At 43.9% G+C, this 15,374-nt stretch overlaps 1 protein-coding gene across 2 annotated transcripts in view; it reads right to left on the bottom strand.

Annotated features, from left to right (window-relative positions):
* The window catches only part of BLM (BLM RecQ like helicase), a 38,728-nt gene extending 23,925 nt beyond the window's left edge, over positions 1 to 14,803 (bottom strand). The window contains exons 1-8 of one of the 2 annotated variants that reach the window (XM_075207506.1): positions 14,643 to 14,803; positions 13,567 to 13,665; positions 12,423 to 13,006; positions 11,281 to 11,440; positions 2,289 to 2,377; positions 2,078 to 2,207; positions 1,197 to 1,837; positions 10 to 198 (exon numbers count right to left, since the gene is read on the bottom strand). In XM_075207506.1, coding sequence (XP_075063607.1) covers positions 10 to 198; positions 1,197 to 1,837; positions 2,078 to 2,207; positions 2,289 to 2,377; positions 11,281 to 11,440; positions 12,423 to 13,006; positions 13,567 to 13,664 — 1,891 coding nt within the window. In that variant the 5' untranslated portion in view covers position 13,665; positions 14,643 to 14,803. The remainder of the gene's footprint in view (positions 1 to 9; positions 199 to 1,196; positions 1,838 to 2,077; positions 2,208 to 2,288; positions 2,378 to 11,280; positions 11,441 to 12,422; positions 13,007 to 13,566; positions 13,666 to 14,642) is intronic. The other variant, XM_075207507.1, reaches the window with a different exon arrangement.
* Positions 14,804 to 15,374: the final 571 nt, after the last annotated feature.

The raw sequence follows: 15,374 nt of genomic DNA, 5'->3' as shown, positions 1-15,374 counted from the left end.
AAGAATTACCTGTTGGCATGAGAATGAAGCAGTCCTCTCCACGCAAGGATGCATTGATAGCTTCTAGCTGGTTGGTACGGAAGCGGTGCAACCCAAACTTTTTGTGGAAAATTTTCATCATTTCTTTGGAGTGGGGAAAGTTGAAGCCCCGGAAACGATCATGAGCTGGGTTCTCTACTGGTGGCTTTATGAGGGAATCTACAGAAGACATGGAAGCAGAACGAGTTCAGGTAACAAACATTTAATCTAAACCATTATTATAATGCCAAGTGCCCCATCTTTTCTTCAAGACAGTTTTAATTAAAGAGAGAAATTAACTTAGTACAGATCTATAACTGGAAGATAAATATTAATAATAATAATAATAATAAATATGGATGGAAGGGTTGACGAGAGGAAAGGGATAAACAGATATTTAAATGGGGTTTTCATCTTCAAATAAAAAAAATTGAACTGTATAGGTCCTGTAGCAATTTTTATTGAATATATTGCTTTTTCTTCCTAGCTTACAACTAGTTTTCAAAAATGTCTTTATCAAGTAGAATTGTGTTTTGTTAAGAAAAATTACTTTCTCAGGCAAAGAGCAAAGCAGTTGTTTTGTAACTTAGAGTAACAATATAAACAACTCCGATCACGTAGCAATGTCTGAAAAGCAAAATCAAAGGCAGTTACAGGAGGTAACTTTAATTTATCTAACTGTGGACAACCACTTTAATATAAAGCTTAATGGAGAGTTTTAGACACTAGCAAAATTAGCTGTATAGCGGAAACATATGTTATAACTGTTATCAAAAGATATAAATGTGGGTTACGATACTGGTTAGCTACCACAGACAAGGATAAAAGACTTTCACCAATGAGCAGCGACATAAATGTACATTGCTAGTGAGAAGACATTTAATGCGTTAATGGTTTTCTAACATCACTGCTGCCAATTGTGTTAATGGAATTATTAAAGTAGTGTACAGTGGCAAAATCTCTCTCTGTGTAAAGAATTTACTCAAGAGTCTTGACATATCTCTGTTTGGCATTTCTATAGCGAGAACAATAATAAAAACAAATAATAAAAAGAAAAGAAGACACCCGACGAGTCTTCTTCAATCAATAAACATTAAATATATTTATATCATGGTAGCATAAGCAGAACTGCCTTTTCAAAAGAGACAATCACCCTACATATATTCTGTGATGCTTACCTGACAGCCCAGAAGGGCCAGTGGGGCTAGTAGGGGTCTTTGAAGATACTGCACTGCTGCACTTTGTAACTGATGGCGCTTCACGTATTGTGGGGTATGGTGATGGCAACGTTTTGCTAGCAGGTGGTGCTATGGGGCTGTCCATGCACAGGACCTCATCGTCAAACTCTTCAATGTCAAAGTTGTCAATATTAAAGTCCAGATCATCACTATACAAGGTACTTGGGGGATGAACAGAGGGTCTGACACATGTGCTGGAGGTAATTGGTTTCTCATTGTGTGGTGTGTTGAACTGGTTAACAATGAAAACAGAGTCCTGAAGACTGGATGAGTCTTTCATTGTTGAGTCAGACAATTTAAAGGAAAAGGATGTACTGGCCTGCGTTTGGGGCCCAAACCTGGTGCCAACATCCACAGAACTTTCACGGTCTTTTGCTTTTAGCTTGTCAGTAGCAGGAAACGAGTTAAATCTAAAAACATTCCCTAACTGACCCCGATATGAAGTGTCTGTGGATGAGGTATGCAAAGGGCTTTGTGCTGAATCACTTATTTTGGTAGAAGATGGTCTGGGAAATGGTGGAAACACAGGTAATTCTACAGCCAAAGATTTCAATACAGGGTCGCTGGACAAAAGATGTTTTCTGCCAAATAAGAAGGTAAATGACAGTAAAATACGGGCACATACATTTAGACAAAAGATCAATCCACAACAGCATTGGCCATGACGTAAACCTTGATTAGGCAACCTTTAGCTTTTCGGCTGTTGTCCAACCACAAGTTCCAACAATGCTGGAATGTCATAGGATGTTTCCTTCTAATATGAAAGGAAAATGTGAATGTGGCAACACCTACAAGCTTTGCAGCACATCTCATTTACTCACCGTATTTCTCTCTGTTTCTGAAGTTCCTTCCCACAAGTCAGCAGCTGCAGCTCAGACAAGGGAATCCTATCAACTAGGTCACAGATCTTCAACATCATGGACCAAAGCTCAGGGGATGCATTGCACCCTTCTGTAAAGAATCACAAAGAAATATAAAACCTGTGTCTTCTCCATCTGTTGTGGTACTAGTAAATACAGATCAGTTTCTTACCCTGTGAAGACGAGAAACATTGGTCTGGCAGACCTTCTGTAGCATTTTCCTTGTCTGTCCCAGAGGAAACTGATAATTTCTTCAATGAACTAAAGAATATGGGGGGAAAAAAATTCTAATACCAAGTAAACAACATGTCCAAGATATAAATAAGAAGATTTTTACTCATCGTAAAATCTATTTCTCCGACTCCATTGGGGGACACTGCGAGACATTGGGGTATAGTAGGTGGGACTAGGAGTTTAGGCACTTATTAAACTTGTTTGTTCCCCTGACTCCTCCCCTACTATGCCCCTCCTCCACAGCTCAGACCTCAGTTTTGTATAACCAAGCCATGAAGAGAGGAGAAGCAATTTAGAAAGTAACACCAGGAACAGCACTACTTCCAGAGCAAGGGAGGGTGCGCAGTGTCCCCCAATGGAGTCAGAGAAATAGATTTTACGGTGAGTAAAAATCTTCTTTTCTCTTTCCTGCCATTGGGGGACACTGGAAGACATTGGGGACATACCAAAGCTGCCTCTAAGGGCGGGAATGCTCTGGAACGGCTGTGCGCAATATTCTGTGGCCAAAACCTGCATCAGTGGATGCCAAGCCATACCACCACGACAATATGCAGGCGAAGTAGACGCTGCCACGCTGTACCACTGCGTCATTAAATCACCCTGATGTGTGTCCAAGAAGCTGCAACCCCCCCTGCAGAGTGCATTCTAAAAGGCACTCGAACCGGCAGAGGGGTACAGACAGAATGGTGGGCGTGCTATAATGGCAAGAGACCACCTGGACCCTAAGAACCCCCCCCCCCACGCTCTTTAGCGCCGGAGAGGCTAAAGGGACATTAGATTCCTGGACGGGAAACATGCGAACAAGAGCACGAACTGCCTCCCGCCAGAGAAGCGTTCCACAAAAAGAGGAGGCACAAGAATGATAGCCCGCAATCCCTGTGTAAGTGGGATGCAGGCACTAATCGTCTGAACCAATAATGCTTTGTGCGATGCACCACTATATTTCTGGGAAATAACATGCGGAAACGCCATACACACTCTCGCCCCGGAACCCGAGGAGAACCCCTACAATGAGTCAACGGCTTAACCAACTCAGCGATATGAAAGGGAGCACCCATACACTGAGCTAACAGCTTAACCAACTCAGCGATATCCAAGAGCACACTCATACAGTGAGCTAACAGTCTAAGCAATTCAGTGATATCTAAAGGAGCATTTATACACTGAGTCAACAGCTTAACTAACTCAGAGGGTTACAAGAGGTCAAAGCAAGCCCTCTGATGACGAGAACTAGACTCCCTGGTTCTTCACGACAACTAAAGGTGGCTGAGCCTGAAGAAACCCCTTCAGCAAGACAACCCTCCGCTGAGCTAGATATAGAGCAACGGGAATTCTGAAGGGAGCAAGGCGGAGACCCATCGGAGCCAACTCGTAAAAGAAAAAAATCCCTTAGAGATTCTTGAGTGGGACGTGTGAAATTCTACGAATCTACACCCACGGAATATCGCTGCTAGGCCAAAGAGAACAGCTGAGGAAGCTGCCCTACGGCTATATTGACGGTACCAACCATTCCCTTGCGAGGCCCCACTGACCGTAAGGGTTGGGCATCCCACGACCCAGCGGCAAACTAGATGATGTAGAGCAAAAGCAGAAAGGCAGGGTAACGTGAGAAAAGAAACGTGGGCTCCGTCTCGGAGAGCCCTATGATCCCACCAGGACGACACAAATTAATTACCCTGGAGTGACCCACTTTCCCTTGAGACCGAATGTCTACAGGTTACTTGACCACCTGACAAGGTGAACGACTGACCGACTCTTGACTCCCTGAGGCTGAGCACCACCCGAAGGGTCAACAAGTGTATCTGAGCAAAGAGATGCCATGCGCGTTTAATAACCTGGAAGGCAGCTGCTATTAATGAGAATCTTCTTCTGGAGATATGGGTGATGTCCGGAGTGGGGAATGCAAGTGATACAACTAGAACCCTGGTATCCTAGTTTGCAGACAAAAAACCTCATGTTACTAACAGGTAATTCTGCCAGGAGCATCCTGGAACTGTATTGCAGCGAGATGTTCTTCGGTAGAAAGATAGTGAGGGTCCCAGTCTAGAAGATGAGGCATAAGCAAACGCATCTGCTGTGGTAGAATGAGTGAAGACCTGGGTAGGGCCTGAGCTAAGTTGTGTGCATGCCAGACCTAGATGGAAGTCTGTATGTGAGAGAGCTAGATGAAGCCCTCAGCAGGGGGTCGTGTAGACAGGGAAATATTCTGACTTACTAGGTTGTGTAGTAAGCCTGTCATGACCAGCAATATGTAGGGAACTTTTGAGGCCTTGTGTGAAGATAATATTCACACATATACATATTCTGTAGGGCTTTACAATTTATAGACATAATACACTGGTAGGATAGGTGTTACTGAATACAACTGTAGACACCTAAGTTATATACACATTGCCCTGTGGACATACGCGCAGGTTTCTTACCCCGGATGAATATAGGGAATAAATACATTTATTTATCTATTTTTTATAATTGATAAGAAAATAGCTTGTAATATATATATATAAGAGGATTTATGTACTTACGTTAAATCCGTTTCTCTGATTCCGTCTGGGGGACACTGCTTACCATGGGGTTGTGGAGGGAGCTTGGGGAGTTGGCACCTAACTAGTTATTTTTTAGTACTGCCGACAGACCCCTCCCCTCTACAATCCCCCTGCCTCTTCCTCTTCCTGCCAGTTAATTAAAAAGCCCCAAGGAGAAAAGGCCAATCAACCAAAAGCACACAGAAGAAAAGCAGAAGGGAGGGATCGCAGTGTCCCCCAGACGGAATCAGAGAAACGGATTTAACGTAAGTACATAAATCCTCTTTTCTCTTTCATCCAGTCTGGGGGACACTGCTTACCATGGGGACGTTCTAAAGCACCCCCCCAAATCCCGCTTGTAAAGCATTACGAGCGAAATTTGCATCAGCAGATGCAAATACATTAAACTGGTAAAATTTTGTAAAGGTGTGGACAGAGGACCAGGTGGCTGCCCTGCATAGCTGGTCTGCAGAAGTCCCATTTCTCGCTGCCCACGACGCCCCTACCGATCTGGTGGAATGGGCCGTAAGTCTCTCCAGCACAGGACGGTTAGCCTTGCTTAATGGTTGCCGTAATCCATCTTGCAATGGACTGTCTTGAGACTAGCATCATAAAGAACAAACAGAGAATCAGTACGTCTAATCTGAGAAGTTATTTTGACATAAATGCGGAGAGCCCTAACCACATGTAACTTTTCCATAGACTGTTGATCCGAATGGGAAGTAGATGAGAAGACCGGAACTACAATTTCCTGGTTCAGATGGAAAGCCAAAACTACTTTTGGAACGAAGGAAAGGAGGGTTCTTAACACCGCTCTGTCCTCATGGAAAACCAGATATGGTTCCCGACAAGACAGAGCTCCTAATTCCGAAACCCTACGTGCAGATGCAATAGCCAAAAGGAAGAGGACCTTCAGGGTCAACCACTTCAAATCTGCCACAAGTAATGGCTCAAAAGGAGGCCCCTTAAGCATATCCAGTACCAGGTTGAGATCCCATGGTGCTGTGGGCGGAACATAGGGAGGCTGAATATGCAAGACTCCCTGGAGGAAAGTCCTAATATCTGGTAAATCCGCTAATTTCAGGTCAAAAAATACTGACAGAGCCGAAACCTGAACTTTTAAAGAACCTAACCGAAGCCCTGCTTCCATGCCATCCTGAAGGAAAGCCAACAAGCGAGGAAAGCGAAAAAGAGGACGAGCAACATGTCTTATTTTCGCACCATCTGATGTAGGCTCTCCAAATCCGGTGATAGATGCAAGCTGAAACTGGCTTTCTGGCTCGCATCATAGTATTCACTACGCTGGAGGAAAAACCTCTAGCCCTCCAGAGGCTGGCTTCAACAGCCATGCCGTTAAACTGAGCTGAGGTAAATTCTGGTGACGGAAGGGACCTTGCAGAAGAAGGTCGTCTTGAGACGGAAGACGAAAACCTTGTCCTTCCGCCATAGAGATTATGTCCGCGAACCAGACTCGGCGCGGCCATGAGGGAGCCATTAGAATTACTGGCAGACCGCCCTGGCTTACTCGTCTAAGTACGCGAGGAAGCATGGGAATCGGAGGAAACAGGTATCCCAACCTGAACACCCATGACACTGTCATAACGTCCACTGCCACCGCTAAGGGGTCTCCTGCCCTTGCGCAAAACCTGTGAACCTTTCTGTTGTGTCTGGAGGCCATGAGATCTATGTCCGGAAGACCCCACCTCTGAACCAGAGACTGGAAAACTTCCGGATGGAGTGACCACTCCCCCGGCATCATCTGGTGTCGACTTAGGTAGTCGGCCTCCCAATTCTTTATTCCTGGAATGAAAACTGCCGATATTACTGGAACAAATTGTTCTGCCCAAACCAAAATTTGAGCTGCAATATTCATTGCCGCTGCACTCCTGGTTCCTCCTTGCCTGTTGACATATGCCACGGCCGTGGAATTGTCGGACTGAACTCTGACCGGGTGGCCCTGAAGGAGGGACTGGGCCCCCCGGAGGGCCAAAAGAATAGCTTTCAACTCCAGCACATTTATTGATAGGGCCGATTCCTGAACCGACCAAAGTCCCTGGAGCCGGAGGTGCAGAATTACCGCCCCCCAACCTTTCAGGCTGGCGTCCGTCGTGGCTATGATCCATGGCCATGGAGCGAAGGACCTGCCCACTGTCATGTGATCCTGAATAAGCCACCACTGAAGCGATTCTCTCGCCCTTGGAGATAGAGAGATCCTCTGGAGATCCAAACGTAGGTGGGATCCTGATCATTTCGTCAATAGATCCCACTGAAAACAACGAGAATGGGCTCGACCGTAGGGGATGGTCTCGAAGGAGGCCACCATCTTTCCCAGCAGCCGCATGCACAAGTGCATTGAGGGGTTGGGAGAAGACAAGACCTGAGTTGTTATACTCTGAATTGAACTGATCTTCTCAACAGGTAGGAACACCCTTTGCTGGCTGGTGTCCATAATAAGCCCTAGGAAAACCATGCGTTGACACGGAACCATCTGGGATTTCTTTAAATTTATTAGCCATCCATGGCCCTCGAGAACCGCCAAGGTGAGGGATAAGTGATGAGGTAAGCAATTCTCTGTGGAGGATTAGATGAGCAGGTCGTCCAAATAAGGCACGACCTGAACTCCCTGAAGGTGAAGACATACTGCCATAACTGACATGATCTTCGTGAAAACCCTCGGTGCTGTTGAGAGGCCGAAGTGGAGGGCCCGAAACTGATAGTGGAAGGATCCCACCGAAAATCTTAGGAGGGACTGATGGTGGATCCAAATGGGAATGTGGAGGTATGCGTCTTTTATGTCTATAGACGCCATAAACTGATCCTTCTCTAAGCCGCTGCTGAAAAAGGAATGGTTTCCACTGACTTTTTTTGATTCCGCATCTCCTTCCCAGTATTTCAGCCATAACGTTCTTCTTGCTGAAATAGATGCAACCTGAATAGAAGAGGATACAGCCGCTGAGTTCTGGGCCGCCTCATAAAGGTACCCCGATGCCTCCTTCAAATGCAAAGCCAGGGGAAGTAAATCAGAGTCCTGCAAGGCCTCTGCCAGCAGGTCTGCTCATGCTTCCATGGCTCTAGCCACCCAAGCTGAAGCAAATGTAGGCCTAAAGGAAGAACCCGCAGCCGCAAATATAGATTTTAGCTGGAATTCCACTCTGCGGTCATTGACATCCTGCAGAGATGCAGAACCTGGAGCTGGAAGTAAAGTGTGCTTGGCCAATCGGGCTATTGGAATATCCACTTTTGGAATACTCTCCCAGTGAACCACATCTTCCTCCTGCAATGGATACAGGGAAGAGAACCTTTTGGGAACAGAGAACCTCTTATCAGGCTGTTTCCAGGCTCCTTCTGCAATATCCTTAAGCTCTACGGAAGGGGGAAAACGGATAGCCTTTCTTTTGGCCTTCTTAAATAGACTTCTGTCTCTAGGAGTAGTATGCTCCGGTTCTGGGAGGTCCAACGCTTGTCTCACTGCTAAAACCATATCATTAATAAATTGGCTTTTCGAGCTTTCTTCCTGTTCCAAAGGTTGAACCTGGTCAGGATCAGAATTTATTTCCCCCTCTTCCTCTGAAAACTCCTGAGTCTGAAAGGACCATAAGGGTATTATCAGATCTAGGCCTCCTTCTTTTAGCAGGCGGAATGTTTGGGGATTCAAGTAACTGGTTTAGTTTATCCAAACCCTTTATAAATGCTGCAGACCATGCCGGTTCTGTGCGAACAGGGGCTTGGTCTGTATGAGAAGAGGAAGGTCCTGGTATAGACGTTCCAATAGAACCTGTGGTAACAGGGAGGCCCAACTGAGTACTAGTATTATTAGCCACCGAAGAAGCCACAGTAGATAGCAATTGATTAGATTGAAAAATCATCTGTGCTAAAGAGGAAACCGAGTGTGACAGGGAGGTCACCCAGGCCGGTTCCTCCGTCAGTGGGGCTGAAATATGCTGGGCTTGCGCAGGGGGGACCCCTGCCTCGCAGACAGAGCAGAGCGCCAACGGGTCCTTCTGCCCACAGGGTAATTTTACATTACATTTAGAACATGTAAAATATTTTACAATAGGGCCCTTTCCCTTATCTGACATTTCTTAATAAAGGAAGTCACACCAAACACACAGACTTAAATTGATAAATTTAGCTGAGTAGAGAGAGAGATATAAATGTGTGGAGAGAAAAGTGTAAACTACAAGTAATCAACTAATCTAGATATAAAAGTTGTACTTGTAAAATTTTAAACACAAAATAATACTTAAGCAAGTAGGAGAACTATAATATAACTCCTACTAGCCCACTTGTACACAGCAATACAGAATATGTGTTTCAATAAGTCAAATACTTAGCCCATAGGCCAAACAGGGGAGAAGTCCAACAGCAGTATCCTGGTGCTGGCTCCCTCAGATCTGTTCTCTCTTCCAGGGCTTCTCCTTGGCGCCAGAAGACTGGGATAAACCATCTCTCTCTTTGGAAGGAGGGGGAGCTCTATGTGTTAGCTCCCCCCCTTCAGTAATGCTGCCTCTGCAGCGATTCTGTCTCTGAATAAAAAATTAAAAGTATTATGTGGCAGAGTAGAGGAGACCTCCAGGGGAGGTCTCCGCAGCGGATAATACCAGATGCCCCCTCCTATGTATGAGGGGGGTCCTGGTATACTGGTATAGCCCCCTTCTCCTCTCCTCCGAATCCAAGATGGCCACCGTCAATGCAGTATCCGATAATCGGCGCTCTATGCCTGCAGTGGCAGCGCCGGTTCTCGGGGAGGCTCCAGGAGTGACAGCGGTCCGTGAGACCGCTTGTCACTCCTAATTCAGGCACCAATTTCTTCAATCTCCTCCTGTCCCTGTCAGTGAGAGCCGCTGGCTCTCATCTGACAGGGTAGTGCCTGCGCTGCCCTGCTGTGAGTGTGTTCTCTATATTAGAACACACTCCAGCTCTGCCACCTGTAAAAAAAGTTAAAAGAATAAAATAAAAATTAAAAATTACCTACAGTACTAAAACACTGCCCAACTCCATGGGCACCTAAAAAAAACTGACAGGAAGAGGAAAAGGCAGGGGGATTGTAGAGGGGAGGGGTCTGTCGGCAGTACTAAAAGTTAACTGGTTAGGTGCCAACTCCCCAAGCTCCCTCCACAACCCATGGTAAGCAGTGTCCCCCAGACTGGATGAAAGAGAAATATAAGTATATACATATATATCTATATATAAGTATATATAACCATATAGAGAGCATCTAAGATGGGCTGTCCGACCGATGGTCGTGGATTACATTTGGCACATGTATATCATAGTCAGACATACCAGTGTATGACTATTATTCCTTGGAGCTGCTTGTGCAGATAACTTGAAATGTAAAGGCACAATGACAAGCCCTTTTATATTTACTAGATGTTCTCTGTAGCATAGGAAAATTACATAGTCTATATACCAGGTAATTCCTAAGCATTAGACACAAAGTCCCCAGCGTCTGAAGCAGTTCTAGTTTATGACAAAATAGAGACTGAATGAGTTAACCTCTATTATGTAAACAAAACAAGTAAAACAACACAGAGTTACCAGCAGACTAGAGGCAGCGTGCAGCCCGGGGCTTCAGTTTATCCGTCCTCCAAGATGGCCGCCTCCACGTTCAGCCGACCAGCACATACAAAGCATGGCTGTCCGCTCTTAGAGTGCATCCTCCGCTTATTTTAATGTGCCCAGGCTGCGGGGAGCATTAGCGATCAAATCGCCTCCTATGAAGTGCGATTGATTCGCTGTCCCCACCGCTCGTTGTCCAGGGGCAGGGGGGGGACTTGCCAGCATGTCTATCGGGAGGCCGTTCTAATTGTAGTGCTGGCTGTGACAAAGAGCTGCCTGTATGGCAGACTTACAATTTGTGGGCCAATTGCTCGTTTCTAGGGAGAGACTGCCGGCAAAGGTGCAGGGCAAGTGAGCCAGGCTGCTGCTTACCTCGCGCAGGGACCAGGGTGAAGGAAGCCGCCAGGCTATTCACCCACTCTGGGTCTTAGGTTCGATCCCCGCGCAGCACCTGTAAAGGAATTAAAAATAAAAAAGTGAAAACCTAAATCTAGTTAAAGTATAGGCAGGAGCCTATACCAGAGTGACCTATCTCCTAGGCACTTAGAAAAAAACGGGGGGGTCTGAGCTACAGAGGAGGGGCATAGTAGGGGAGGAGTCAGAGGAACAAACAAGTTTATTAAGTGCCTAAACTCCTAGTGCCACATACTATACCCCAATGTCTCGCAGTGTCCCCCAATGGCAGGACAGAGAAAATTGTAATTTGATAGCTCAATGTCAATTAAATTGCTTACAGGAGTACTGTTCTCTGTGAAGCCCAAGAACACACAACAAAATAACAACATCTGCTTGTGATTATTCCTAGGAGCATGACATGTAAATAGAATATCATGATCTGCTTACCAAATACCTCTGAGCACTGGTGGAGAGGACACACTGCTATCTGTTGGAGATGGGGGAATAAAATCAGCATCAAACTCATCCTCTGTTATTATCCCTTCAGCAGTTTCTGTATCAAGGTCTCCATCACAAATTGATATATTGGCTTCTTTTGCGCTTTCATCTAAAAAATAATAGCCATTTAAATAACAGAGATCTGAATTTGTAATATTTAGCCAAAATTCCAGGGTGACTAAAAACACTGGAATGGAATTAGTTATTTATCATTTCAATGGTAAATACACCTCACCACGCTAAGTATTGATCATATCTAGTATAAGTTACATCTATATTGTAAAATAATACTTACAATATATGCTAGTTTAAATTCTAAATGAAACCACTAAAATTGATACATTTCATATTAGCAGTAGCAAACACGATATAAAAGTATGATACGTATTATATAAGTGATTGTTACTCATCTTAAATGGGTACGAATTGCATTTAGTAGCAAGTTAGCCAAGGAACAAAGGCCTGCAAATTGAAAGAGAAAAAATGCCCAAGGCACTACCTTACAAAGATATTTTTAAATGATTTACAAGGAGTCTTAGACAAGCACTTGTTAATAAGAGCCACCTAGCAAGGGCTGCATCATTGCCAAATCTTTTGTGCCTATCGACCCTTACTAATTAAAAATTATGACAATATTCTCCAACTCCTGCCCCCCTGTCTGTCTCCCTCCTCCTCCCCATTGAAGTCTTTGGGCTAGATTTACTAAGCTGCGGGTTTGAGAAAGTGGGGATGTTGCCTATGGCAACAAATCAGATTCTAGCTGTCATTTTGTAGAAGGTACTAAATAAATGAAAGCTAGAATCTGATTGGTTGCTATAGGCAACATCCCCACTTTTTCAAACCCGCAGCTTAGTAAATCTAGCCCTTTGTCTTATGTGTACTTGAATGTTTCCTGTGTTATTGTTTTTTGTTACTTTTTTGATGGTTTATGGGCAGTTCTGACTGATTTATTGGATCTACATTATGCACTGTACTCTGTGATAACTGCTATGTTTGTTACATATTCTTTTACTAAAAACTTAATAAAAACCTTTTGAGAAAAAAAAAATTATGACGATATTGTCTGTGCACTTTGATTCTAAAGAACTGACCTGTACACGCCAAAGAATCCAAATTAACTGAAGTCAGGAAACTGTCAGGCGGTTTAGCCACAAACTGATTTGCACTGGAGTTCTTAACATTTTCATTAGTTATGAAGGGTGCCGTTTCCAGGGATAGCGATTTGGGAGATATCACAGCCTGTGTTTTGTGGCATGTCGGTGACGATTTCCCCAATTTCCTGATTTGACTCTTTGGAGGAGATACAGCTGTGTCAAAATCATTGATATCATCCCATTCCTCAAAAACAGAGCTGAGAGAGGAATTGCATTCCATTTTTTTAGGACAAGAGTTTTCCTGCAAGGTATTCTCACTGTTCTTGTGGACATTTTGCTGGACATTTGAATCAGATATCAGTGACGAAGAAGAGTTTGCCGTTTTTAAGTACACTGGAGTAAAAAATCCATTGATTTTACCATTTTCCTTGGCGCTTGAAAATGTAAAGTGTTTTTTTGAGGGCTGTAATTCTTGTACAATATTAACACTTTTGTCTCTTAGTGACACTTGCTGCTTTGTCTGAATGAAACTAGTTGAAGCAGATCCATCAGGAGAATTTCTCTTTTTAAATGTAAAAACACTGTAGAAAAAAAATTTAACATGTTACAAGAGCCAGACCCTACAGTTATTATACATGGCATGGATTTAGATATGGAGAGCAAAGGGAAATCGTTATAGGCGGAAATTTTAGACCATAAACTATTTTATACAATGCATTGTATTTATGACTTCCTACCATAGTTACAATAACTCTGTTAAATATATTATGTAGTTTCCTACCATGACAAAACTGTGATTTAAACAAGGTTTGTGAAAATAAACATAGTTCTTAAAGCTATTCAGGCATAAAACAACTTTAAACACCTGTCCCTGAGATAGTTGTGGGTCATTTCTTAAAGTGCACCCATCACTTCTACACTATTATTGTAGAATAGGCTGCGCATGAATATTGGTGATAGGTACACCATAAACCAGTTAAGCTATCTAAAAGGGTTGTACACCAGTCCTTTGCCAATGCGGATTTTGACAGCAGGTTTGAAAAAAGGAGGGATCTGAATATGATTGGCAGTGAGCACCTACCAAAGCAGCATTGCAAAGGGAAGATGTACAGCCACTTTAATGTAATCAGATTACACTCACCTTGGTTTAGATTTATGCAGAGAGAGCTTGTTCCCAGTACCCTTAGCAGAGAACAGTTCCAACTGTTTCTGGAGATTGTTTTGTGGTAAAGTAGCCATACTGTGAAAATACAGACATTAGAATAACAAGGTAACAATAGAATAATGAAGCATTAGGCATAAAGGGGGTTAGAAGCGTAGAGGAGGTTCCTCAATGGCAGGTGCAAAGGTAAACATGCAGAAGGATATATAGGCAACTAGAGATGGGAGGAAAAACAATGACTGCCAGTAAAGAACTGAATAGGTGAAACCAGGAGAGGACAAAAGCTAGAATGTGATATGCTGTCAATTTGGGCAACAATGCAGGGGAACCAATGTAATGTAAAGATCATGTAAATGGAAAGGGAAGGGTGTGTAACACAGCTACTACTAGTTGCATTCACCACACCCCTGCTATGCTGGTTGCTAGGACATCATCTGATAAATTCAACCCGTTTATTGCAACTGGAAATTTAGTGTAAAGAGCACACATCAGGTAGTCAGGATGGTGGGTAGCAGCCACAGGACACCCATTCAATGGGACACGTCACTCATTTATCTTTGGCTAGGGCACGTTTCCCTGGTGTGGGTAATGCAGTTTGGCTGTAAGTGACGTCAACGCGCGGAGATTGTGTGCCACTATTTGGCTATTTAAAACCTGACACATACAAATTATGCACTGTCTTCCTGAACAACAGGCAATTTATAAACATGTGTGAATAACACCAACTGCAGCACATAGAGTGCATCTGAAGTACAACTAGGCACCACGTGAACTCATATGTGACCACTCGTAGAAAAGAGCACTAATCCCATTATTAACCCTGTATGTTTATATAAGCTTCACTTCACCTAATGATGTATCCCCTTACGTGGAGCCACAGAGAATAGGTTAGCGCTCTATATTATACATAAAATCTACTGATGATAACACCAGTCAAATTAAAAAATCGCTATCAAGGCAATTCTATTTATGTACAGTGACTGATATTTAAAGAGGAGTGCAATGAATGTCTATGAAAGGTCAAACAAAGGAGCAGGAGTCCAGGTGAGACGTACACACAGCACTGGCTGAGGAAATACGTGTACTTGTTATACGAGGATAACCCTTCTATAACGTGTCTCCATTCCGGTGCCCCCGATCCAGTCACAGAGATCCAGGTTCCCTCCTGGTGATTTCCCGCCTACTCCCATCATAAACTGTGACCTCATCCGACTGCGACTCTAGTAACGCGGCTGGGAAACCGCGCCGAGCAATGACGTCACTGACAGCCGGAATGGCCGCTGCCCACCACCGGAAACATTCCTCCACAAGGGAGTGACACCGTACAGGCTGGTTGACCAGCCACACTATCTCCTTGTTATCTGAGCTCTTCACTTTCCTGCTGCAAAAAGATAGGGTTGAATTTATTACGTGGTGTTAAGTCACTTAGCAGCAGGACAACAAGTGTAAGAAAGGGACAACTTTCATATTTAAAATGAGTCAGGTGGTCTAACTAGTTCCTGTACTGATTATGGGGCTGAGGCAGTGTAGGACCAATGCCAGTTTGTGTAGCCTATCTTGCCCAAAACTGCTCTGCTAACAGATTGTCAATTTGTTATCACCATTTTTATTCAATCAACACTGTCATATTAAACACCATTTAATAAAGTTCTCTCTTTGGGGCATATTTAACAAATCACGGTATTGCACTATCGTGCACTTACCGTGTAATTAGGTCAACGAAGTGTCCAACTCACATTTATTAAAGGTGCATCGCACTGATGACTGTTGAAAATGAGTCCTTTTCA

The sequence above is a fragment of the Mixophyes fleayi genome, chromosome 4 (assembly GCF_038048845.1).
Source record: "Mixophyes fleayi isolate aMixFle1 chromosome 4, aMixFle1.hap1, whole genome shotgun sequence".
In the NCBI taxonomy this organism is placed as follows: domain Eukaryota; kingdom Metazoa; phylum Chordata; class Amphibia; order Anura; family Limnodynastidae; genus Mixophyes; species Mixophyes fleayi.
The sequence above is the reverse complement of the archived record's forward strand: the minus strand, read 5'-3'. Positions and strand labels throughout refer to the sequence as shown.